The sequence below is a fragment of the Heterodontus francisci genome, chromosome 27, assembly GCF_036365525.1.
Source record: "Heterodontus francisci isolate sHetFra1 chromosome 27, sHetFra1.hap1, whole genome shotgun sequence".
NCBI classification, from domain to species: Eukaryota; Metazoa; Chordata; class Chondrichthyes; order Heterodontiformes; family Heterodontidae; genus Heterodontus; species Heterodontus francisci.
In genome coordinates this window covers 52,004,241-52,029,537 of record NC_090397.1, presented here as the reverse complement: position 1 = coordinate 52,029,537, position 25,297 = coordinate 52,004,241, and the positions used below count along the sequence as shown (strand labels likewise).

Here is a 25,297-nt window from a genome sequence, read left to right as displayed (position 1 = left end):
TATACCTGGGAGAGAGAGGGAGGGGTGTGTTATACCTGGGAGAGAGAGGGAGGGGTGTGTTATACCTGGGAGAGAGAGGGAGGGGTGTGTTATACCGGGGAGAGAGAGGGAGGGGTGTGTTATACCGGGGAGAGAGAGGGAGGGGTGTGTTATACCGGGGAGAGAGAGGGAGGGGTGTGTTATACCGGGAGAGAGAGGGAGGGGTGTGTTATACCGGGGAGAGAGAGGGAGGGGTGTGTTATACCAGGGGGAGAGAGGGAGGGTTGTTATACCAGGGGGAGAGAGGGAGGGGTGTGTTATACTGGGGAGAGAGGGAGGGGTGTGTTATACCGGGGAGAGAGAGAGCGAGGGGTGTGTTATACCGGGAAGCGAGAGGGAGAGGTGTGTTATATCGGGGAGAGGGAGGGGTGTGTTATACCAGGAGGAGAGAGGGGTGTTGTTATACCAGGGGGAGAGCGAGATGGTGCGTTATACCGGGGAGAGAGAGGGAGGGTTGTGTTATACTGGGGAGAGAGAGGGAAGGGTGTGTTATACCAGGGGAGAGGGAGGGAGGGAGGGAGGGGTGTGTTATACCAGAGGAGAGGGAGGGAGGGGTGTGTTATACCAAAGGAGAGGGAGGGAGAGGTGTGTTATACCGGGGAGAGGGAAGGACGGGTTTGTTATACCGGGGAGAAGGAGGGTGGGGTGTGTTATACCGGGGAGAGAGAGGGAGGGGTGGGTTATACCGGGGAGAAGGAGGGAAGGGGTGTGTTCTACCGGGGAGAAGGGGGGAGGGGTGTGTTATACCGGGGAGAAGGAGGGAGGGGTGTGTTATACCAGGGGGAGAGACGGAGGGAGGGAGGGGTGTGTTATACCGGAGAGAGGGAGGGAGGGGTGTGATATACAGGGGAGAGGGAGGGTGGTTTGTGTTATATCAGGGGAGAGGGGTGTGTTATACCAGGGAGAAGGAGGGAGGGGTGTGTTATACTGGGGAGAAGGAGGGAGGGGTGTGTTCTACCGGGGAGAAGGGGGGAGGGGTGTGTTATACCGGGGAGAAGGAGGGAGGGGTGTGTTATACCAGGGGGAGAGACGGAGGGAGGGAGGGGTGTGTTATACCGGAGAGAGGGAGGGAGGGGTGTGATATACAGGGGAGAGGGAGGGTGGGTTGTGTTATATCAGGGGAGAGGGGTGTGTTATACTGGGGAGAAGGAGGGAGAGGTGTGTTATACCGGGGAGAGGGAGGGAGGGGTGTGTTATACCAGGGGGGGGAGAGGGAGGGGTGTGTTATACCGGGGAGAGAGAGGGAGGGGTGTGTTATACCGGGGAGAGAGAGGGAGGGGTGTGATATACCGGGGAGAAGGAGGGAGGGATGTGTTATACTGGGGAGAGGGAGGGAGGGTTGTGTTATACCGGGGAGAGGGAGGGAGGGGTGTGTTATACTGGAGGAGGGAGGGGTATGTTATACCGGAGGAGGGAGGGGTGTGTTATACTAGAGGGAGGGAGGAGTGTGTTATACCGGAGGGAGGGTGGGGTGTATGCTCTCCATGTGAGTATATTGATGCCAATGTAACTGCTGTGCAGGGGCTCTGACCTTGCTGGGTGTGGCACATTCCGGTAGGTCTATCAGCATGGAATGCTCCTCCAGGGCTGAGGCATTGAGATTCCGCTCCTGGGCACTGACCCATTCACTCAGTTCCACACTGAAAGGAAACAAATATCAAATGGAGCCTTTCAATAACTTCTACTGCAGCTAACTACCATCCCAGGTCTCAGTATACAGCCTTTCTGATGCCAACCTCTGGGCAGTTTAGTACCTTGGGCTCCTGGAGTTTTTCTGAGGGAGCAACACAGCCAGCAAACACACAGACAGTAACATAGGAACAGGAGGAGGCTATTCCAGCCCTTGAGCCTGTTTTCACTATTCAATTAGATCATGGCTAATCTGTACCTCAGCTTTTACCCCATATCCCTTGATACCCTCACCCACCAAAAATCTAACCATCGCTTCAAACTTTCAGTTAAACCCCAGCTTCAACAGTCTTTTGAGGTGTGAAAAAATGCTTCCCGTTTCACTCCTAAATATCCTGACTCTAATTTTAAGACTGTGTGGCCTTGTTCAGGATTCCCTCACTGGAGGAAAAATGGAAGGTGGGTAGGTGATGTGTAGGGATATGGGGAGAAGGTAAACAGTTGTGGTTGATCTTTGAAAATGGGACAGACTTGTTTAATCTAACACCTCTTCCCATCTGTTACATCTACTTTTAAGAGTCTGTATTAGTCTGAGATAGTGTCTTTTCTCTGCCATCTTTCGACCTTTAAACAAATGTGTGTCAGCTGTGGCTCAGTTGGTAGCACTCTCAACTCTGAGTTACAAGGTTCCGGGTTTAAGTCCCACTCCAGGATTTGAGCACAAAAAAATCAAGGCTGACACTCCAGTGCAGTACTGAGGGAGTGCTGCACTGTGGGAGGTGCCGTCTTTCAGATGAGACATTAAACCAAGGCCCCACTTGACTGCTCAGGTGGATATGAAAGATCCCATGGCACTATTTTGAAGAGGAGCAGGGGAGTTATCCCCACTGTCCTGGCCAATATTTATCCCTCAATCAACATTATTAAAACAGATTATCCAGTCATTATCATACTGCTGTTTGTGGGAGCTTGCTGTGTGCAAAATTGGCTGCTGCATTTCTTATATTACAACAGTGACTACGCTTCAAAAGTACTTTGTTGGCTGTAAATGCTTTGAGATGTTTGGTGGTCATGAAAAGTGCTATATTATTGCAAGTCTTTTTATTCTCTTGCCCCCTTTTTAAAAGGATTCCCCATTCTCTCTCCCCCATTAAGTAGAATGCCCTATTCAGTCCCCTCATTATTGAAATTGTTCAATGCATTCACTTCTTACCTTTTGAGTCGATGTTCTGCTGACAACAGGGCTTCCTCAGCAGCCAATCGCTTTTCCCGTTCTTCAGCCAGCGAACCCTCCAATTGGTTCAGTTCTTGCTCAGTTCTGTCCTGCACTTGCTTGGCTTCAATTAGCCTGTGAAGCACAGACCAAGAAAAGCAATGGTTTTCATGGCGTAGGAATATTGGAACAGGAAGAGGCCATTCAGCCCCTCGACCCAGTTCTGCCATTCGATTAGCTCATGCTTGATTTGTATCTGAACTCCATCCAAAGCCTTGGTTCTAGATCCCTTAATCCCCTTGCCTACAGAGATCTCTCAATAATAATATAAACAGAAAGTGCTGGAAATACTCAGCAGGTCAGGCAGCACCTGTGGAGAAACAGAGTTAACGTTTCAGGTCTGTTATAGGTCACAGACCTGAAACGTTAACTCTGTTTCTCTCTCCACAGATCCTGCCAGACCTGAATATTTGCAGCATTTTCTGTTTTTATTTCAGATCTCCAGCATCCGCAGTATTTTGCTTTTATTAAAAGATCGCTCAATCTCAGTTTTGCAATTTTCAATTGACCTCCAGCTCCAACAGCTTTTTGGGGGAGAGCATTCTAGATTTTTACTACCCTTTGTATGAAGAAGTGCTTCCCAATATCACTACTGAAAGTTTTAGGTCGAACTTTAAGGTTATGCCCTTTTATTCTGGACTTCCCCACCAGAGAATCCTTTATTTATTTTATACACTTCAATTCGATCACCCCTTAATCTTCAACGCTCGAGGGAATGCAAGCCAAATCTATGCAACCTGTTTGAGAACAGCATATGCTTGATCAAATGCCACCACCATTTATTGCTCCCATCTCCCATGAAGGTGGTGATCTACTAGGATACGGATCACTGACTACCAGCCGGCATCCAATACGTTCCTCAGAGCAAATCTTCATATGCAACCTCAGAAAGTGAGTATTTATGACCACTGAGAGCATCACATACAAGCCCAAGACTCATCTTCTATCCACAAGTGCGTCACTGGGCAATCGACAGCAATGGAAAGCAGGACCTCCTGAGTTACTCCCACGCACCTTCCTTAACCTTGAGGTGCTGAGGCCAATTATAACTTCCCAACTGTTAGTTGGCCATCAGGTTAATCCAGATCCTTCCTGGTCTGTGACAGTCACTTCTGCACTGGGCAGTGCCTTCCACCAACTGAGATATTGAAGCAGTTTGTTTGTTTGAATACGTACAGGGGCATTAAAGAGCCATAGCTCAATCCAAATACAAACATTCTATGTGACTGATTCAAATTGTAATCCAAAAGGCTAACCAAACTGTTTACACTGTCCCATCAAACACTCCCAGGGCAGGTACAGCACAGTTTAGATGCAGAGTAAAGCTCCCTATACACTGTCCCATCAAACACTCCCATTGCAGGTACAGCACAGTTGAGATACAGAGTAAAGCTCCCTATGCACTGCCCCATCAAACACTCCCAGGGCAGGTACAGCACAGTTTAGATACAGAGTAAAGCTCCCTATGCACTGCCCCATCAAACGCTCTGGAAAGGCACAGCAGGTCAATCACATCTGACAGAGAGAATCCTTCCAGAGTGTTAACTCACCTCCTGTCTTTCAGATGCTGGTGCACCTGCTGTGTTGTTTCCAACACTTTCTCTGATTTCAGATATCACTAACGCCCACTATGCTTGCTGATAGCAGAGCTGAGTGCACTTTAAGAGATATTCAGGAAGTCAGACTATGAAAACAAGCAGCCTTTAATCAGAAATACATAAAAAAATGGGCCCTGCAGCAGTGGAAAAGCATTAGTTCAGTGGGATTATTTGTAATGACTGAGAAATTGAAAAGCTATGTAAAAATGGTCATGGATAATTTTGAATTAGCAAGCCTTATAAGAGGGAAATGGAGATTCAGAATTGTCAGATGCTCAGAGACATAAATAATGTAGATGCATGAAGGGAAAAAAATTAGTGCTATGAGGAAAGAGCAGGGGTGTGGGATTAATCAGACAGCTCTGAAAGAGCTGGCACAGGCACAATGGGCTGAAAACTCTCCTTCTGAGCTGTATCATTCTATGATTCTATGAACCTGTATGGTGAGTTTCAAAATAGCATAAAATAAACAAGCCTTAAATGGATATTGAGTATAGGAAGATCTCCCTCAGAGTATTAGGTACGTGGACCACACAGTCAGCTGCATTTGTCAGATAATACATTGCATCAAATCAAGGTCCCATTTCGGTCCATGATACCAGTGATGATACCAGCTCCATAAATTACACAGAATACACAGCATTGAAACAGGCCATTCGACCTGATCAAATTCAAGTTGATGTTTACGCTCCACTTAAAGCCTCTTCCCATACTTCTTCATTTAACTATCAGTTTAACCCTCAATTCCCTCCTCTCTCCTATCCTTATCCAGCTTCCTGTTAAATGCACCTGTATTAATCACTTCAAATACTTGTTGTGATAGCAAAAGTTCCACATTCTCACCACTCTTTGGGAAAAGAAATTTCTTCTGAATTCCCTTTTTGATTTTTCTTGGTGATTACCTTATGTTGATGGCCTCTAGTTTTGCTCATCCCCACAACTGGAAACACACTCTAATCAAAATCTTTCATAATTTTCAAGACATCTATTTGGCTATCCCTCAGTCTACACTTTTCAAGAGAAAAAAGACTCATAATTTCCTGATAGTTGTCCAGAACTGAGAGGTTATACCGAAGGAAAGGGTAGGGCCTATCAGAGATGTACAGGGGAACGTATGCGTGGATGCAGAAGATGTGGTTCTAAATGAGTTTTTTGTCTCTGTCTTCACAAAGGAGAGGGTTGATGCAGACATTGCAGTTAAAGAGGAGTGTGAAATATTAGACACAATAAGCATAATGAGAGAGGAAGTACTAGAGAGTATGGCATCCTTGAAAGTGGATGAATTGCCAGGGCCGGATGGATTGTATCCCAGGCTGTTAAAGGAAGACAAATAAAAATTACGGATGTGCTGAGGATCATCTTCAAATCCTCACTAAATACAGGCGAGGTACGAGATGATTGGAGGTCTGTGAACGTTGTACCATTGTTTAAAAAGGGTGCAAGGGATAGGCCTAATAATTATAGGCTGGTCAATCTGACCTCAGTGGTGGGTAAATTGTTAGAATCAATTTTGAGGGACAGGATAAACTGCCGCTTAGAAAGGCATGGATTAATCAGGGATAGTCAACATGGATTTGTTAGGGGAAGGTCATGTCTTACTAGCTTAATTGAGTTTTTTGAGGAAGTAACAAGGAGGATTGATGAGGGGAGTGCAGTGGATGTGGTCTATATGGATTTTAGTAAGGCATTTGACAAGGTCCCACATGACAGACTGGTTAGTAAAATTAAAGCCCATGGGATACAGGGGAATGTGGCAGGTTGGATCCAGAATTGGCTCAGTGACAGGAAACAAAGGGTAGTAGTCGATGGATGTTTTTGTGAATGGAAAGCTGTTTCCAGTGGCGTTCCACAGGGCTCATTGTTGGGTCCCTTGCTGTTTGTGGTTTATATTAATGATTTGGACATAAATGCAGAAGGCATGATTGGGAAATTTGCTGATGACACAAAATTTGACCGTGTTGTCGATAGTGAAGAGGATAGCCATCGACTCCAGAATGATATCAATGGTTTGGTTGAGTGAGCGGAAAAGCGGTAAATGTAATTCAATCCAGACAAGTGTGAGGTAATGTATTTGGGGAGGGCAAATAAAGTGAGGAAATACATAATCAACGGGAGGATATTGAGAGGGGTAGACGAAGTGAGAGACCTTGGAGTGCATGTCCACAGGTCCCTGAAGGTGGCAGGACAGGTAGATAGAGTGAACTCATATGGAATGCTTTCCTTTATTGGCCGAGGTAGAGTACAAAAGCTGGTATGTAATGCTGGAACTGTATAAAATTCTGGTTAGGCCACAGCTGGAGTATTGCGTACAGTTCTGGTCACCACATTACAGAAATGACATAATTGTTCTGGACAGAGTACAGAGGAGATTTACAAGAATGTTGCCAGGGCTTGAAAGTTGCAGCTATGAGGAAAGATTGGATAAGCTAGGGTTGTTTTCCTTAGAACAGAGGAGGCTGAGGGGTGACTTAACTGAGGTGTACAAAATTATGAGGGGCCGAGATAGAGTAGACAGGAAGGACCTGTTTCCCCTAGCAGAGAAGTCAATTACCAAGGGGCACAGCTTTAAGGTGATTGGCAGAAGGATTAGAGGGGACATGAGGAAAAACGTTTTAACCCAGCGGGTGATGGGTGTCTGGAATTCACTGCCAGGAACAATGGTGGAGGCAGAAACCCTCAATTCTTTTAAAAGGTACCTGGAAATGCACCTGAAGTGCTATAACCTGCAAGGCTATGGACCAGGTGCTGGAAGGTGGGATTAGATTGGGCAGCTAGCTTTTTCTTTTCTCTTCGGCCGAAATGGACACACAGAGCTGAATGGCCTCCTTCCGTGCCATAATTTTTCTATGGTTCTATGGTATAAGCCTTATAAATCTTTTTTGCATCTGCTCCAGTACCTCGGTATCCTTTCTATAATATAGTGACCCCAGAACTGTATGCAGTACTCCAGGTGTGATCTAACCAAGGTTTGAAACAAGTTTAGCATAACTTTCCTACTTTTCAATTCTATCCCTTTAGAAATAAATCCTCGGTTTGCTACTTTTATGCCTTATTAACCAGCATTGCAACTTTTGGTGATTTATACATATATACTCCAGGATCCATCTGCTCCTCTATCTATGTTGAAATTCATATGCCAATTATATTCTCATTCTGCAAGTTTATTAATGACTGGGTCTGCGGCAGGTGGTGAGGGAACCAACAAGAGGGAAAAACATACTTGACCTCATCCTCACTAATCTGCCTACCGCAGATGCATCTGTCCATGACAGTCTTGGTAGGAGTGATCACCACACAGTCCTTGTGGAGACGAAGTCTGGTCTTCACATTGAGGATACCCTCCATCGTGTTGAGTGGCACTACCACCGTGCTAAATGGGATAGATTTCAAACAGATCTAGCAATGTAAAACTGGGCATCCATGAGGCACTGTGGGCCATCAGCAGCAGCAGAATTGTACTCAAACACAATCTGTAACCTCACGGCCCGGCATATCCGCCACTCTACCATTACCATCAAACCAGGGGATCAACCCTGGTTCAATGAAGAGTGCAGGAGGGCATGCCAGGAGCAGCACCAGGCGTATCTCAAAATGAGGTGTCAACCTGGTTAAGTTACAACACAGGACTACTTGCATGCCAAAATGCATAAGCAACATGCGAAAGACAGAGCTAAGCAATCACACAACAACGGATCAGATCTATGCTCTGCAGTTCTGCCATACCCAGTCGTGAATGGTGGTGGACAATTAAACAATTAACAGGAGGAGGTGGCTACACAAATATCCCGAGACCTAATGATGGGGGAGCCCAGCACATCAGTGCAAAAGATAAGGCTGAAGAATTTGCATCAATCTTCAGCCAGAAGTGCCAAGTTGACGATCCATCTCGGCCTCCTCCTGAAGTCCCCAGCATTATAGATGCCGGTCTTCAGCCAATTCGATTCACTCTACGTGAAATCAAGAAACGACTGAAGGCACTGGATACTGCAAAGGCTACAGGCCCTGACAACATTCCAGCAATAGTACTGAATACCTGTTCTCCAGAATTTGCTGCGCCCCTAGCCAAGCTGTTCCAGTACAGCTACAACACTGTGGAAAGTTGTCCAGGTATATCCTGTACACAAAAAACAGGACAAATCCGACCTGGCCAATTACTGCCCCATCAGTCTACACTCAATCATCAGTAAAGTGATGGAAGGTGTTATTGACAGTGCTATCAAGCAGCACTTGCTTAGCAATAACCTGCTCAGTGATGCTCAATTTGGGTTCCACCAGGGCCACTCAGCTCCTGACCTCATTACAGCCTTGGTTCAAACATGGACAAAGAGCTGAACTCAAGAGGTGAAGCGAGAGTGACTGCCTTTAACATCAAGGCAGCATTTGACCGAGTGTGGCATCAAGGAGCCCTAGCAAAACTGAAGTCAATGGGAATCAGGGGGAAAACTCTCCGCTGGTTGGAGTCGTACCTAGCGAAGGAAGATGATTGTGGTTGCTGGAGGTCAATCATCTCAGCTCCAGGACATCACTGTAGGAGTTTCTCAGGGTAGGGTCCTAGGCCCAACCATCTTCAGCTGCTTCATCAATGACCTTCCTTCTATCATAAGGTCAGAAGTGGGGATGTTCGGTGATGATTGCACAATGTTCACCATTCACGATCCTCAGATACTGAAGCAGTCTGTGCAGAAATGCACCAAGACCTAGACAATATCCAGGCTTAGGCTGATAAGTGGCAAGTAACATTCGCACCACACAAGTGCCGGGCAATGACGATCTCCAACAATAGAGAATCTAAGCATCTCCCCTTGACATTCAACGGCATTAGGATCACTGAATCCTCCATTATCAACATCCTGGGGGTTACCATTTACCAGAAATTGAACTGGAGTATCCATATAAATACTGTGGCTACAAGAGGAGGTCAGAGGCTGGGAATTCTGCGGTGAGTAACTCACCTCCCGACTCCCCAAAGCATGTCCACCATCTATAAGGCACAAGTCAGGAGTGTGATGGAATACTCTCCACTCTACATTCAAGAAGCTCGATACCATCCAGGACAAAGCAGCCTGCTTGATTAGCAGCCCATCCACAAACATGCACTCCCTCCACCACTGACGCACAGTGGCAGCAGTGTGCACCATCTACAAGATGCACTGTAGCAACGCACCAAGGCTACTCAGACAGCACCTTCCAAACCCACGACTTTTACCACCTCGAAGGACAAGGGCAGCAAATGCATGGGAACATCACCACCTGCAAGTTCTCCTCCAAGCCACACACCACCCTGACGTGGAACTATATCGCCATTCCCTCACTGTTGTTGGGTCAAAAACCTGGAACTCCCTTCCTAACAGCACTGTGGGTGTTCCTACCCCACATGGACTGCAGTGGTTCAAGGCTGCAGCTCACCCCCACCTTCTCAAGGGCAATTAAGGATGGGCAATAAATGCTGGCCTGGCCAGCGACGCCCACATCCCATGAAACAAATTTAAAAATGTTGCAGACCTCCTCAGTATTGAATATCCCCATGCCCCAAAATTAGTGCTGTCTGCAAATTTAGAAATTTTGTTTGGTTCCAAAGTCTAAATTGCTGTTATAAATTGTGAACAATAGCTGTGCCAGCACTGATCCTTATCGGCCCCATTTGCTACCTTCTACCGCTCTGAACAACTAACCTTTCACCCTACTCTGTTTTCTATCTTGCAGGCAGCTAACTATGAATTTGGCTACTCTGACACTCTGAACTTATTCATTTATCTATTATGCGGTACCTTATCAAAGGCGTTTTGAAAATCTAGATATATTACATCTACCGCATTACCCTGATCTACACACTTCGTTCCCTCTTCAAAAAATTCAGTGAGGTTGGTCAAGCAAAACTTGCCTGTTTGGAATCCATGATGACTATATATTGTTTTATTTTTGGCTTCTAGATGTTTTTCTATTTTCTCTTTTAGTAGGGAATCTATTATCTTTTCTGCCACCAATGTTAAGCTGAGTGTTCTGTAGTCCCTGGAGATGTTCTATCTCCCTTCTTAAATATAGGTACAACGTTAGCTATCCATGAGTCCTTTGGCGTTACACTTTTTTCTAATGAATTATTAAATATGCTTATTTGTACCTCTGCTAACGCTTCCCTAAATTCTTTTAAAATGTGTGGATACAATCTTTCCTGACCAAGTGTTTTATTCAGTTTTGAGTTTGATTAGTTTTTAATATTTTTTATTTTAAATGCGGTTATATTATTTCTAATCTCATCTGTCATGATTCCCTGGTAAATACTGAAGCAAAATAATTATTTAATTTTTCTTCCATTTTGCTTACACTGCCTATGATTTTATCCTGTCCATCCCTTAGTGGCCCTATTCCCATCCTCACATTCCTTTTTTAGTTATGCTTGTAGAATCTTTTACTGTTTTCTGTTCCTTGATAATTTATTTTCATAGTTCTTTTTTGCCTTCCCAATTGTATTTTGTGACTTCTCTCCTAATTTCTTTGTATTCTCCCTTGCTTTTCGCATACTTAGTGCAAGCCTCTTCCCTTAATGTTAAATTTTCCATACAACTTTAATTAACCATAGTGTCTCATTAGTATTTAGTTTGTTTGTGCTTTTTATTGGAATGTATTTTTCCTGGACTCTGTTGAATATCTTTTTAAATGCTTCTGATTGCTGTTCTACATCATTGTTTGGCAATATTGCTGTCCATTATCAGCCCCTCAAAATCAGCTTTTCTCCAGTCCATTACCTTGGCTTTTAGAGTCAGTCATTTACAGCATAGGAGGCGGCCATTCGGCCCATCGAGTCCATGCCAGCTCTCCGCAGAGCAATCCAGTCAGTCCCACACCCTCGCTCAATCCCCATAGCCCTGCAAGTTTATTTCCTTCAAATGGCCATCCAATTTCCTTTCGAAATCATTGATTGCCTCTGCTTCCACCACCCTCGTGGGCAGTGCATTCCAGATCATTACCACTCGCTGTGTAAAAAAGTTCTTCCTCACATTCCCCCTGTACCTCTTGCCCAAAACCTTCAATCTGTGTCCCTTAGTCCTTGTACCATCAGTTAATGGGAACTTCTTTTCCTTGTCTACTTTATCCAAGTCTGTCATAATTTTGTACATCTCTATCAATTCTCCCCTTAATCTCCTCTGCTTCAGGGAGAACCACTCAGCTTTTCCAACCTAACCCTGTAACGAAGATCCCCCATCCCTGGAATTATTTTGCTAAATCTCCTGAGTACCCTCTCAAGGACCCTCAGATCCTTCCTAAAGTGTAGTGACCAGAAAGTTGGGGCCTAAGGAAAGCTTTATAAAGGTTCAGCATAACTTCCCTGTTTTTGTACTCGATTCCTATATTTATGAAGTCCAAGATTCTATATGCTTTGCTAACTACTCTCTCAATATGTCCTGCCACCTTCAAAGATCGATGCACATGCACCGTCAGGTATCTCTGTTCCTGCACACTCTTTAGAAATGTGCCGTTAAGTCCATATTGCCTCACCCTATCCCGCCTGCCAAAATGCATCACCTCACAATTGTCATGCTTATGTCCTCTCAATTATTATCTTATGTCTTTGGGCCTCCTTATCTCGAGAGACAATGGATACGCGCCTGGAGGTGGTCAGTGGTTTGTGAAGCAGCGCCTGGAGTGGCTATAAAGGCCAATTCTGGAGTGACAGGCTCTTCCACAGGTGCTGCAGAGAAATTTGTTTGTTGGGGCTGTTGCACAGTTGGCTCTCCCCTTGCGCCTCTGTCTTTTTTCCTGCCAACTACTAAGTCTCTTCGACTCGCCACAATTTAGCCCTGTCTTTATGGCTGCCCGCCAGCTCTGGCGAATGTTGGCAACTGACTCCCACGACTTGTGATCAATGTCACACGATTTCATGTCGCGTTTGCAGACGTCTTTATAACGGAGACATGGACGGCCGGTGGGTCTGATACCAGTGGCGAGCTCGCTGTACAATGTGTCTTTGGGGATCCTGCCATCTTCCATGCGGCTCACATGGCCAAGCCATCTCAAGCGCCGCTGACTCAGTAGTGTGTATAAGCTGGGGATGTTGGCCGCTTCAAGGACTTCTGTGTTGGAGATATAGTCCTGCCACCTGATGCCAAGTATTCTCCGAAGGCAGCGAAGATGGAATGAATTGAGACGTCGCTCTTGGCTGGCATACGTTGTCCAGGCCTCGCTGCCGTAGAGCAAGGTACTGATTATCTTAACCCACATTATATTTTGGTCACTATACCTAGATGTTTCCCTACTTTTATTTCTCTTATCTGCTCTGGTTTATTCATCATTACTAGATCCCGTAGTGAATCCTCCTTAGAAAACAGTCCTGTACACATTGCACAAATTGCATTCCCTATCTCCTTTATCTATCCTTTGGGATAGTTGAAATCCCACATAATTTACCTTTACTCATTTCCCAAATTTGTTTACATATTTGTTCATCCAGCACCCTTCTCTATTGGGTGGGCTGTAGAATACTCCTATTAGTGTCAATTATCCTTTATTATCTTTTATCTCTATCCACATGGATTCTATTAATGGCTGTGTCACTTTTTTCTATTACAATTATTGTACTGTGAACTGTGAGGTATTGCTTTCAAGAAGACACAGACAGGCTGGTGGAATGGGCAGACGAGCGTCAGATGAAATTGAATGCAGAGAAGTGTGAAGTGATGCAGTTTGGTAGGAAGACTTGCAGGTTGAGAGGTAAATTGGCCATTAGAAATTGCCCCTAGTATAGGTAGGTGGTAGGGGAATATAGGGACAGGTGGGAATGTGGTAGGAATATGGGATTAGTATAAATGGGTGGTTGATGGTCGGCACAGACTCGGTGGGCCGAAGGGCCTGTTTCAGTGCTGTATCTCTAAATAAAAAAATAAAAAAAATAAGAACGAGGACAGGCAATATAAAATAATGGTCATAATTCTAAACGGGGTGCAGGAGCAGAAAGATCTCGGGATGTTTGTAGAGAAATCACTGAAGGCGGCAGGGCAGGTTGAGAAAGTGGCATACGGGATCCTGGGCTTTATTAAATAGAGGTATAGAGTACAAAAGCAAGGAAGTTATGGTGAGCATTTATAAAACACTGGTTTGGCCTCAACTGGAGTACTGTCTTCAATTCTGGGCACCACACTTTAGGATGGATGTGAAAGCTTTAGAAAGCGTGCAGTCAAGATTTCCGAGAATGGTTTCAGGGATGAGGACTTCAGTTACCTGGATAGACTGAAGAATGCTGTTCTCCTTAGAGAAGATTGAGAGGAGATTTGATAGAGGTGTTCAAAATCATGAGGGGTCTAGGCAGAGTAAAAAGAGAGAAACAGTTCCCATTGACAGGAGGGTTGAAAACCAGAGGGCACTGATTTAAGATGTTTGGCAAAAGAACCATTGGCGACTTGTGGAAAAACTTTTTTTTAATGCAAGTGGTTAGGATCTGGAATGCACTGCCTGAAAGTGTGCTGAAGGCAGATTCAATTATGGCTTTCAAAAGGGAATTGGATATTATCTGAAGAGAAAAAACTTGCAGGGCTACGGGGAAAAGGCGGGGTAGTGGGACTAGCTAAGTTGCTGTTGGGCTGAATGGCCTCCTTCTGTTCTGCAACTGTTCTATGTTTATGTTATCTCTAATAAGAACAGCTTCTCCACCTCCCCTTTTTCCTTTTCTATCTTTTCTAAATATGTTATACCCTGCAATGTTTACTTCCCAGTCTGGATTTTTCTGTAGCCAAGTCTCAGTAATTCCTACTATATCTGGTTCCTCGCAACATATTATTGCCTCCAGTTCCTGTTTTATCATGGACACTGTGTGCATTGCTGTACAGTTTAAATCATTTTTATTAGCTATTCCTCTCACTTTATTTTGAACCATTGTTTTACACTCCTGTTCTATAACGATTCCCTGGCCATTTGTGTCCTCACTTAGTTTAGTCCGTCCTCTGCTCACCTTTTCTATCTCATTTATATTCAAACTTGTTTCATTTCTTGTAGATACCCTCCACCCATCTTACTAGTTTAAAGCCTCTGCCATCTCCCTCTTTACCCTTTCCACTAGGACATTGTTACCATTCCGCTTCAGATAAAGCCCGTCCCACTGGTACAGCTCCTCCCCGTCACAGTACTTATGCCAGTGTCCCATGAAAAGGGACCCCTCTTTCTCACACCAGCCCTTTGCCATGTCTTCTGCCTGTCTTTATGACAATTTGCACATGGTTCAGGTAATAATCTAGAGATTATTACTCAAAAGATCTTGCTTTTTACTTTAATTCCAGACCCCTGATGCTCCCTCAGCAGAAACTCTCTGATCCCGACCTATGCTGGCTGTTCCGACATTGACCACAACAACTGGATTTTCTCCTTCCCTTTCCAAATTCCTCTCCAGCTGTTTCAAGATATCCCTTACCACAGCACCGAATAGGCAACACACCCTTCATGGCTGCAGAGGACACTGTCTTTCCCCCTGATTACAGAATCTCCTGTCACTATCACATTTCTATTTTGTTCATTCCCCACTTGGACAGCCATCTGAACCATGGAGCCTTGGTCTGCGCTGGGGTTTTCCTCCCCAGTCTTTCTCCTTGCTCTCACTAGCAGCGAGTGTCTGTTGGACAGGACCAATGTCTGCGGGACCATCTTCATAACTATAACTCTCCATGTCCCTCCTACCCAATTCTCTGACAGTCACACCCTCTTTTCCTGAACCTGTGTTTTCCTCTGGGATGTGACTGTGTTCTGGATAAAATTATCCATAAATTCCTCCCCCTTATGTGTCATTACACCTTATGTCAAGTGACAACACTGATGATACCAGTGATACCAATGAGCATCAGTTTCCCCTGGTTTGTGGGGGGGCAGGGAAGAGGAAGGCAAGATTCCTGCTCCCAATTGCTGTCCGGTGACCCCTGCTGCAAAGTTTGCTGTTAAGTCAAATGAGGAGGGGATTGACCTCGATTGCAATGTCTCACAAAGTCAAATTACCCACACACAGTTTTCACATGAAGAGTGGCAATTAGGCAGAAGCATCAGAATAGTATAACATGAATCATGGTACTTAAAAAGGCAGGAAAATTGTGGAGCAAGAGATGGGTCCACACCTGGTAAGGAAAGGTTATCCACGTAACAACAGTTTTCTGCTGTGTGAAGGACGGAGACGTTATAGTCCAGGACACAGCTTGGCAGATGCACGCACTGAAAACCGGTTCATTTGCCGTCGCGCGTTGCAGTATCAACAAGAGGGCGAGAGACTCAGTTCCAGTTATTACCTTTGCTTCAGATGTCTGAATTCTGTTTCCTTGACCTGCTCCATGTTTCTACCATTCCCTTGTGGGCCACCAGGGGCAGCGTCAACTGTGGGGTCCGTCTATAGGCCAAAAATTACAACCATGGAGAGGGGTCAAAACAGACAATACAGCAGCTTGAGACACCACATGACAGAACCCTGAGATATCATACTACATTAGATAGAACAACAGATACTGGGAGTGAGTTACAGATGGAATCAAATCGAGGGATTCGGGTGAGTTATATATACATCATAACGGGAGTGAGTTACAGGCTAGGATCCTTCCCAGGTTTCAGTCTTCCCCTTTTTCCAATAACCATCACTCAGTGCTCTGGTGCACACAGATTAAGCTGTGAATTTCCCTAGTTCCTTTTCCTTCTTTCACCCACCTTCTCCTTATCATCCAGCTGATCTGTGGAAGCCTGCAGCTGCTGTTCGAGGGTTACGTGACGCGCCTGTAACTCGTTCAATCGGTGCTGTGTCTCGCGTAGGTTCTGCCCAGTTCCCCGCAGTTGGGCAGAGAGTGCAATCTTCTCCTCAAACACCAGGGACATCTGTAAATGGAACAGAGTGGGCAAGGATGGGAAATACAAGATACACATGCCATGGAACACAAGAACATATATTGGGTAAGAATAGCTTCATCTTATCTTTGGTGGCATCTACAAGGTAAAACTGTAGATGCTGGAAATCTGCAGCAGATCTAGTTTTGTAACTCATTCTCAGAATGTGGACACTGCTAGAAGGCTGGCATTTACTGCACATCCTGAGCTGCTTTGAGAGTCAGCACCTTCCGAGGAGGGCAGCTGGGTGAGAGACAGTCAGCATCTTCAGGAAGGGGGGGGGGGAAAGAGAGTCAGGACGCTCAGGGTGGGGAAGGGGGAGAGCCTCCAAACCTCTGGAGGAAGAGGGGAGAGTGTCCACCCATCTGATTGAAGTGTGGGGGGTGGGGGAGGGGGCGGTGGGAGAGCATCTCCACCTCTGGTGGAAGGGAGGTTGAGGGGAGAGAGAAGATCTGCACCTCCAGGGGGAGTGGGGGCGAGGGAGGAGGGGGAAAAAGAGCACCTGCACCTCTGGGAGGAGTGGGGGCGAGGAAGGAGGGGGAAAGAGAGCGCTTGCACCTCCGGGGTAAGTGGGTGTGGAAGAGAAGAGAGTGTTCCCACCTTCAGGGGAAGTGGGGAGGAAGGGAGAGCGGAAAGGATTGCTCACATTTCTGGAAGCAGAAGTGTCCACACATCCATGGGGAGGGGGGGGGGGGGGTTGGGGAAAGGGGGCCCACACCTCTGGGGGAAGGGAGGGGGCAGAAAAAATTGTCCATATCTCTGGGGGAAGAGGGAGGTGTGGGGAGGGGAAAGAGGGCCCACACCGCTGGGAGAAGGGAGGTGGCAGAAAAAAGGGTCCATATCTCTGGGGGAAGAGGGAGGTGTGGGGAGGGGAAAGAGGGCCCACACCTCTGGGTGGGAGGAGTGTCCACATCTCTGGGGGAAGAGGGAGGTGTGGGGAGGGGAAAGAGAGCCCACACCTCTGGGGGAAGGGAGGGGGCAGAAAAAAGTGTCCACATCTCTGGGGGAAATGAGGGGGTTGGGGGAGGAGAGCAGCTGCACCTCTGGGGGAAGGGGCGGCAGTGGCAGAACAGCGTCCGCAACTCCGGGAGAAGGGGTGGTAGACAGTGGCCACACCTCTGGGGGAAGTGGGCAGTGTCAGCACCAACAACAACTTGTATTTATGTAGCGCATTATTTAACATAATAAAGCATCCCAAGGTGCGACACAGTGGCATTATGAAACAGTATATGACACCAAGTTACATAAGGTGATCTTAAGGTAGTTGATCAAAAGCTTGGTCAAAGAGGTAGGTTTTAAGGAGCGTCTTACAGGAAGAAAGTGAGGTAGAAAGGCAGAGAGGTTTAGGGAGGGAATTCCAGAGCTTAGAGCCTAGACAACTGAAGGTGCAGCTACCAATTGTGATTAATATCGAAAATGCTCAAGAGGCCAGAATTAGGGGAGTGCAAATATTTGAGGGTTGTGGGTCTGGAGTATATTATAGAGATATGGAAGTGCGAGGTTGTGGAGATATCTGAAAGCAAGTTTAAGAATTTTAAAATTGAGGTGTTGCTTAACTGTGAGCCAATGCCACTGAGCACAGGGGTAATAGGTGAATGGCAGTTTGCGTAAGGACACAGGCAACAGAGTTTTGGATGATGTCAGGTTAGAGGCTAGAATGTGGGAGGCTTGCCAGGAGTGCATTAGAATAGTCAAGTCTAGAGGTAACAAAGACACGAATGCATGTTTCAGCAGCAAATAAGCCGAGGCAGAGGTGTAGTCAGGCAGTGTTATAAGATGAAAATAGGTGGTCTTGGTGGTGGCACAGATATGGGGTTGAAAGTTCATCTCGGGGTCAAATATGACACCAAAATTTCAAACATCTAGTTCCGCCTCAGACATGCCTGCAAGAGGGATGGAGTTGGTGGCGAAGGAGCAGAGTTTGTGGCGGCGACCAATGACAATGGCTTTAGCTTTCCCAATATTTAATTGGAGGAAAGTTCTGCATATTCAGTACTGGATGTTGGACAAGCAGTCTGACAACTTAAAGAGAGGCGGTGGGGAGGTAGAGCTGGGTATTATCAATGTACATGTGGAAGATGAGGTGTTTGCAGATGATATTGCCGAGGGGCAGCATGAGAAATAGGAGGAGTCCAAGGATAGATACTTGGGGGACTCCAGAGGTAACTGTGCAGGAGCAGCAAGAGAAGCCAGTGCAAATGATTCTCTGGTTACAATTAGATCAGTAAGAATGGAACCAGGAGTGCAGTTCCACCCAGCTGAATGACAATGGAGAGGCGTTGGAGGAGGATGGCGTGGTCAACCATGTCAAAGGCCATGGAAAAGGCGAGAAGGAATAGGAGAAATAGTTCAGCTTTGTTGCAGTCACACAGGATGTCATTTGTGTCTTTGATAAAAGCAGTTTCCGTACTGGTGAAGGGAAAAAAACTGATTGGAGGGATTGAGCCTTGGGCCTTGAATTCATAGAAACCTGGAATGGTTACAACACAGGAGGCCATTCAGCCCATTGTGTCCATGCTGCTTCTCTGCCAGAGCAACCCCACTAGTCCCACTCCCTTGTCTTTTCCCCATAGCCCTGCAAATCTTCTCTCTTCGATAATTATCCAATTCCCTTTGGAAGTTACAAATAAATATGCCTCCACCACAGTCTCAGGCAGAGCAGTCCAGATCCTAACCACTCGCTGCATAAAAGTTTTTCCTCATGGCGCCTCTGGTTCTTTTGCCAATCACTAATTCGGTGTCCTCTGGTTCTCGACCTTTCTACCAATGGACACAGTTGCTCTCTACCTACTCTGACCAGACCTCTCATTATTTTGAACACCTCTATCAAATCTCCTCTCAACCTTCTCTTCTCTAAAGACAACAGCCCCAGCTTAGCTAATCTATCCATATACCTCTCATCCTTGGAACTAGTCTCGTAAATCTTTTCTGCACTCTCTCCAATGCCTTTACATCCTTCCTAAACTGTGATGCCCAGAATTGGAAACAATACTTCAGTTGAGGCCGAACCAACGTTTTATAAAAGTTCACCATAACTTCCATGCTTTTGTACTCTATGCCTATTTATGAAGCCCATGATCCCGTATTGCAGGGTTTCTGATGGTGAACCACAGCATTCGTCGTAACGACACCTGTGAATCTGATCACAATTTCAGGACTTAGCACAAGTGCAGATTAACACAGAAATCCTGAAGCTATGGTCTGATAGTCACTGTTTCACCACAGGCTGTGCTGTAGATTCCTATGGTGAGCAGAAGAGCAGAGGCTAGACAGTTGGAATTTTGAAAGTGCAGTTGTAAGTGAATTAGGAGTTTTTTTTCCAGGGGCAGTCACAGAATGAAGTAGGGTTGGGAAGGGAAACCAGGTGTGGGTGGAAAGCGATACAAGGAAGTGGCCTTATCTGCAATAAAAGCAAAATACTGTGGATGATGGAACTCTGAAATGAGAACAGAAAGTACCGGAAATACTCAGCAGGTCTGGCAGCATCTGTGCAGAGAGAAACAGAATTAATGTTTCAGGTCTGTGACCTTATCTGTGATTGATACTATGAGAGTAGCAAGGCCACGTGAGATGGCAAGGTCAAGGGAGCGGCTATGAATATGGGTTAAGGAGTTCACATGGAGGGAGAGATCAAGGGAGGATAGCAGGGCAGGAGAGAGATCATGATGGATTAAACATTCCGAGGATGAGAAGTCGTTTGGTGCAGCAACCGAGTGAGGAAAGCACTGAAGATAGCTCAATGAGAAACTTGCATAGTGCTTGGGTCAACACCTTCGGGGGCCAGAGAAGTGGGGTCAGCACCTTCAGAGGGGGGGGGGGGGGGGAGGGGATGATGAGGGATCGGCACCTTCAGGGGGGAGGGGGAAAGAGGGGTCAGCACCTTCAGGGGAAAGGGGAAAAGAGAGGTCAGTAACTTCAGGGGAGGGAGGGACAAGAGAGGTCAGCACCTTCAGGTGAGGAAGGGACAAGAGGGGTCAGCATCTTCAGGTGAGGGAGGGACAAGAGGGGTCAGCACCTTCAGGAGAGGGAGGGTCAAGAGGGGTCAGCACCTTCAGGGGAAAGGGGAAAAGAGAGGTCAGCACCTTCAGGTGAGGGAGGGACAAGAGGGGTCAGTAACTTCAGGGGAGGGAGGGACAAGAGAGGTCAGCACCTTCAGGTGAGGGAGGGACAAGAGGAGTCAGCACCTTCAGGGAAGGGAGGGACAAGAGGGGTCAGCACCTTCAGGGGAAAGGGGAAAAGAGAGGTTAGCACCTTCAGGTGAGGGAGGGACAAGAGGGGTCAGCACCTTCAGGGAAGGGAGGGACAAGAGGAGTCAGCACCTTCAGGGGAAAGGGGAAAAGAGAGGTTAGCGCCTTCAGGGGAGGGAGGGACAAGAGGGGTCAGCACCCTTAGGGGAGGGTGGGACAAGAGGGGTCAGCACCTTCAGGTGAGGGAGGGACGAGAGGGGTCAGCACCTTCAGGGGAAAAGGGAAAAGAGAGGTCAGCAGATGAGGGAGGGACAAGAGGGGTCAGCACCTTCAGGGGATGGAGGTACAAGAGGGGTCAGCAACTTCAGGTGAGGAAGGGACGAGGGGTCAGCACCTTCAGGGGAGGGAGGGACAAGAGGGGTCAGCACCTTCAGGGGAGGGAGGGACAAGAGGGGTCAGCAACTTCAGGTGAGGAAGGGACAAGAGGGGTCAGCACCTTCAGGGGAGGGAGGGACAAGAGGGGTCAGCACCTTCAGGGGAGGGAGGGACAAGAGGGGTCAGCACCTTCAGGGGAGGGAGGGACAAGAGGGATCAGCAACTTCAGGTGAGGAAGGGACAAGAGGGGTCAGCACCTTCAGGGGAGGGAGGGACAAGAGGGGTCAGCACCTTCAGGGGAGGGAGGGACAAGAGGGGTCAGCACCTTCAGGGGAGGGAGGGACAAGAGGGGTCAGCACCTTCAGGGGAGGGAGGGACAAGAGGGGTCAGCACCTTCAGGGGAGGGAAAGACAAGAGGGGTCAGCACCTTCAAGGGTGGGGGGAAAGAGGATCAGCACCTTCGGGGGGACGAGGGTCAGCACCTTCGGGAGGGGGGGGACAAGAGGGTCAGCACCTTTTGGGGGGGGGGGGGAGACAAGAGGTTCAGCACCTTCGGGGGGGGGGTGGGGGGAAACAAGAGGGTCAGCACCTTTGGGGGAGAGAGGGAGAGAGGGAAAGAGGGACCAGCACCTTTGGGAAGGGGCAAGGAGGAGGAGAAGGAGTCAGTACCTTCAGGGGAGGGGGGGGATGAGGGACCAGCACCTTTGGGAGGGGGCAAGAGGGTCAGCACCTTTGGGTGGGGGTGGTGAGGGAAGAAGATGTTGTTGCCATTACAGAGACTTGGTTGAGGGAAGGACAGGAGTGGGATCTAAATGTTCCGGGATTTAGAAGCTTCAGGCGGGATAGAGGGGAATGTAAAAGGGCTGGGGGAGTTGCATTACTGGTTAAGGAGAATATCACCGTTGTACTGCCGGAGGACACCTCGGAGGGGTCATGCAGCGAGGCAATATGGGTGGAGCTCAGGAATAGGAATGGTGCAGTCACGATGTTGGGGGTTTTCTATAGGCCTCCCAACAGCCAGCGGGAGGTAGAGGAGCAGATATGTAGACAGATTTTGGAAAGATATAAAGGTAACAGGGTTGTAGCGGTGGGTGATTTTAACTTCCCCTATATTGACTGGGACTCACTTAGTGCTAGGGGCTTGGATGGGGCAGAATTTGTAAGCAGCATCCAGGAGAGCTTCTTGAAACAATATGTAGATAGTCCAACTAGGGAAGGGGCTATACTGGACCTGGTATTAGGGAATGAGCCCAGCCAGGTGGTCGAAGTTTCAGTAGGGGAGCATTTCGGGAACAGTGACCATAATTCCGTAGGTTTTAAGGTACTTGTTGATAAGGAGAAGAGTAGTCCTCGGGTGAAGGTGCTAAACTGGGGGAAGGCTAATTATAACAATATTAGGCAGGAACTGAAGAATTTAGATTGGGGGAGGCTGTTTGAGGGTAAATCAACATCTGACATGTGGGAGTCTTTCAAACGTCAGTTGATTAGAACCCAGGACCGGCATGTTCCTGTGAGGAAGAAGAATAAGTTTGGCAAGTTTTGGGAACCTTGGATAATGAGGGATATTGTGAGCCTAATCAAAAAGAAAAAGGAAGCATTCGTAAGAGCTAGAAGGCTGGGAACAGACAAAGTCCTTGAGGAATATAAAGAAAGTAGGAAGGAACTTAAGCAAAGAGTAAGGAGGGCTAAAATGGGTCATGAAAAGTCATTGGCAAACAGGATTAAGGAGAATCCCAAGGCTTTTTATACGTATATAAAGAGCAAGACGGTAACCAGGGAAAGGGTTGGCCCACTCAAGGACAGAGGAGGGAATCTATGTGTGGAGCCAGAGGAAATGAGCGAGGTACTAAATGAGTACTTTGCATCAGTATTCACCAAAGAGAAGGACTTGGTGGATGATGAGTCTAGGGAAGGGAGTGTAGATAGTCTGGGTCATGTCATTATCAAAAATGAGGAGGTGTTGGGCGTCTTGCAAAGCATTAAGGTAGATAAGTCCCCAGGGCCTGATGGGATCTACCCCAGAATACTGAGGGAGGCAAGAGAAGAAATTGCTGGGGCCTTGACAGAAATCTTTGTATCCTCATTGGCTACAGGTGAGGTCCCAGAGGACTGGAGAAGTCAACGTTGTTCCTTTGTTTAAGACGGGTAGCAAGGATAATCCAGGTAATTATAGGCCGGTGAGCCTAACGTCAGTGGTAGGGAAATTATTAGAGAGGATTCTTCGGGACAGGATTTACTTCCATTTGGAAACAAATTAACTTATTAGTGAGAGGCAGCATGGTTTTGTGAAGGGGAGCTCGCGTCTCACTAACGTGATTGAGTTTTTTGAGGAAGTGACGAAGATGATTGATGAAGGAAGGGCAGTGGATGTTGTCTACATGGACTTCAGTAAAGCCTATGACAAGGTCCCTCATGGCAGACTGGTACAAAAGGTGAAGTCACATGGGATCAGAGGTGAGCTGGCAAGATGGATACAGAACTGGCTCGGTCATAGAAGACAGAGGGTAGCAGTGGAAGGGTGCTTTTCTGAATGGAGGGCTGTGACTACTGGTGTTCCGCAGGGACCTTTGCTGTTTGTATTATGTATAAATGATTTGGAGGAAAATGCAGCTGGTCTGATAAGTAAGTTTGCGGACGACACAAAGGTTGACGGAGTTGCAGACAGCGATGAGGATTGTCAGAGGATACAGCAGGATATAGATCGGTTGGAGACTTGGGCGGAGAAGTGGCAGATGGACTTTAATCCGGACAAATGTGAGGTAATGCATTTTGGAAGATCTAATACGGTGGGAAGTACACAATAAATGGCAGAACCCTTAGGAGTATTGACAGGCAGAGAGATCTGGGCGTACAGGTCCACAGGTCACTGAAAGTGGCAACGCAGGTGGATAAGGTAGTCAAGAAGGCATACGGCATGCTTGCCTTCATCGGTTGGGGCACTGAGTAAAAAAATTGGCAAGTCTTGCTGCAGCTGTACAGAACCTTAGTTTGGCGACACTTAGAATATTGCGTGCAATTCTGGTCGCCACACTACCAGAAGGACGTGGAGGCTTTGGAGAGAGTACAGAGGTTTACCAGGATGTTGCCTGGTCTGGAGGGCATTAGCTATGAGGAGAGGTTGTATAAACTCGGATTGTTTTCACTGGAACGACGGAGGTGGAGGGGCGACATGATAGAGGTTATAAAGTTACGAGTGGCATGGACAGAGTGGATAGTCAGAAGCTTTTTCCCAGGGTGGAAGAGTCAGTTACTAGGGGACATAGGTTTAAGGTGCGAGAGGCAAAGTTTAGAGGGGATGTGCGAGGCAAGTTCTTTACACAGAGGGTGGTGAGTGCCTGGAACTTGCTATCGGGGGAGGTGGTGGAAGCAGGTACGATAGCAACGTTTACGAGGCATCTTCACAAATATATGAATCGGATGGGAATAGAGGGATACGGTCCCCGGAAGTGCAGAAGGTTTTAGTTTAGACAGGCATCAAGATCGGCGCAGGCTTGGAGGGCCGAATGGCCTGTTCCTGTACTGTACTGTTCTTTGTCACACCTTCATGTGAAAGGAAACGTCAAGCAGGCCTAATCTTCATTTGCCATGTTTCTTGACCACCCCCCACCACCCTGATAGTACCAAACTAGGTCAGGCCGATACCAATGAAGGCATGGGGGAGGTCCAGAGTCAGCAAACCTGAAAAGGGGTGGGGGGCGGGGGGGGGAATGTGGTAGGTTTAGTCCTATAACGGAGGGTAGGGTTTTATGGGCTCCCACAATCAATGCAATGGGGGGACCATCCCCACCTACCAAACTGAAGGATCCCATTGGGTGTCAACCTAGAATTCCAAACTGGAACTCTGGTCACCACTCATCAGGACCGATTGGAGTTGGGTTCAAACCCTGGACTTTCTGACTCAGAGGCGGGAATGTTCCCACTGAGCCAGACGTTCACTTGTATTAACTTGAGATAAACGAACAAATACATCATGAGAAATGGAAAGCACATAGCTCGGGATAAAAACAAACCTGCCTGCTGCGCCCACCTTGCTGTTGAGTTTCTGGATACGTAGTTCCTTTTGATGGAGCTCTTTCAAGCTGGTGTTTAGTTGGACCTTCAGCTGGCTGTTCTCTGTCTGCAGACGTTTAAGAGTTTCACCAGGGTTAGCTGCCTCTTCAGGTGCCTGTTTGACAAATGCTATATTACTAGAACATTTATTTTGGTTGAAAGATTATGCTTCCAGACCTCATGACTCTCATCCTGTGCCACAAATGTTGGCACAAAGCCACACCCCATCACCTGGTGGCACAGAGCACAGTGGCAACCCTATGCTGCTCTGCCCTCAGTCCTCCCCGTTATACTTTGCATGTTTCCTC

The 25,297-nt window shown here is 47.1% G+C and overlaps 1 protein-coding gene across 4 annotated transcripts in view; it reads right to left on the bottom strand.

Moving 5' to 3' along the window:
• Positions 1-25,297, bottom strand: part of LOC137384820 (golgin subfamily B member 1-like) — an 87,356-nt gene that overhangs the window by 3,276 nt on the left and 58,783 nt on the right. Inside the window, exons 18-22 of one of the 4 annotated variants that reach the window (XM_068059345.1) lie at positions 24,967-25,104; positions 16,204-16,368; positions 15,795-15,892; positions 2,882-3,016; positions 1,571-1,679 (exon numbers count right to left, since the gene is read on the bottom strand). In XM_068059345.1, the coding sequence (XP_067915446.1) occupies positions 1,571-1,679; positions 2,882-3,016; positions 15,795-15,892; positions 16,204-16,368; positions 24,967-25,104 (645 nt within the window). Of the gene's footprint in view, positions 1-1,570; positions 1,680-2,881; positions 3,017-15,794; positions 15,893-16,203; positions 16,369-24,949; positions 25,105-25,297 lie in introns of those variants that run through there. The other 3 variants (XR_010977668.1, XM_068059346.1, XR_010977669.1) reach the window with 3 other exon arrangements.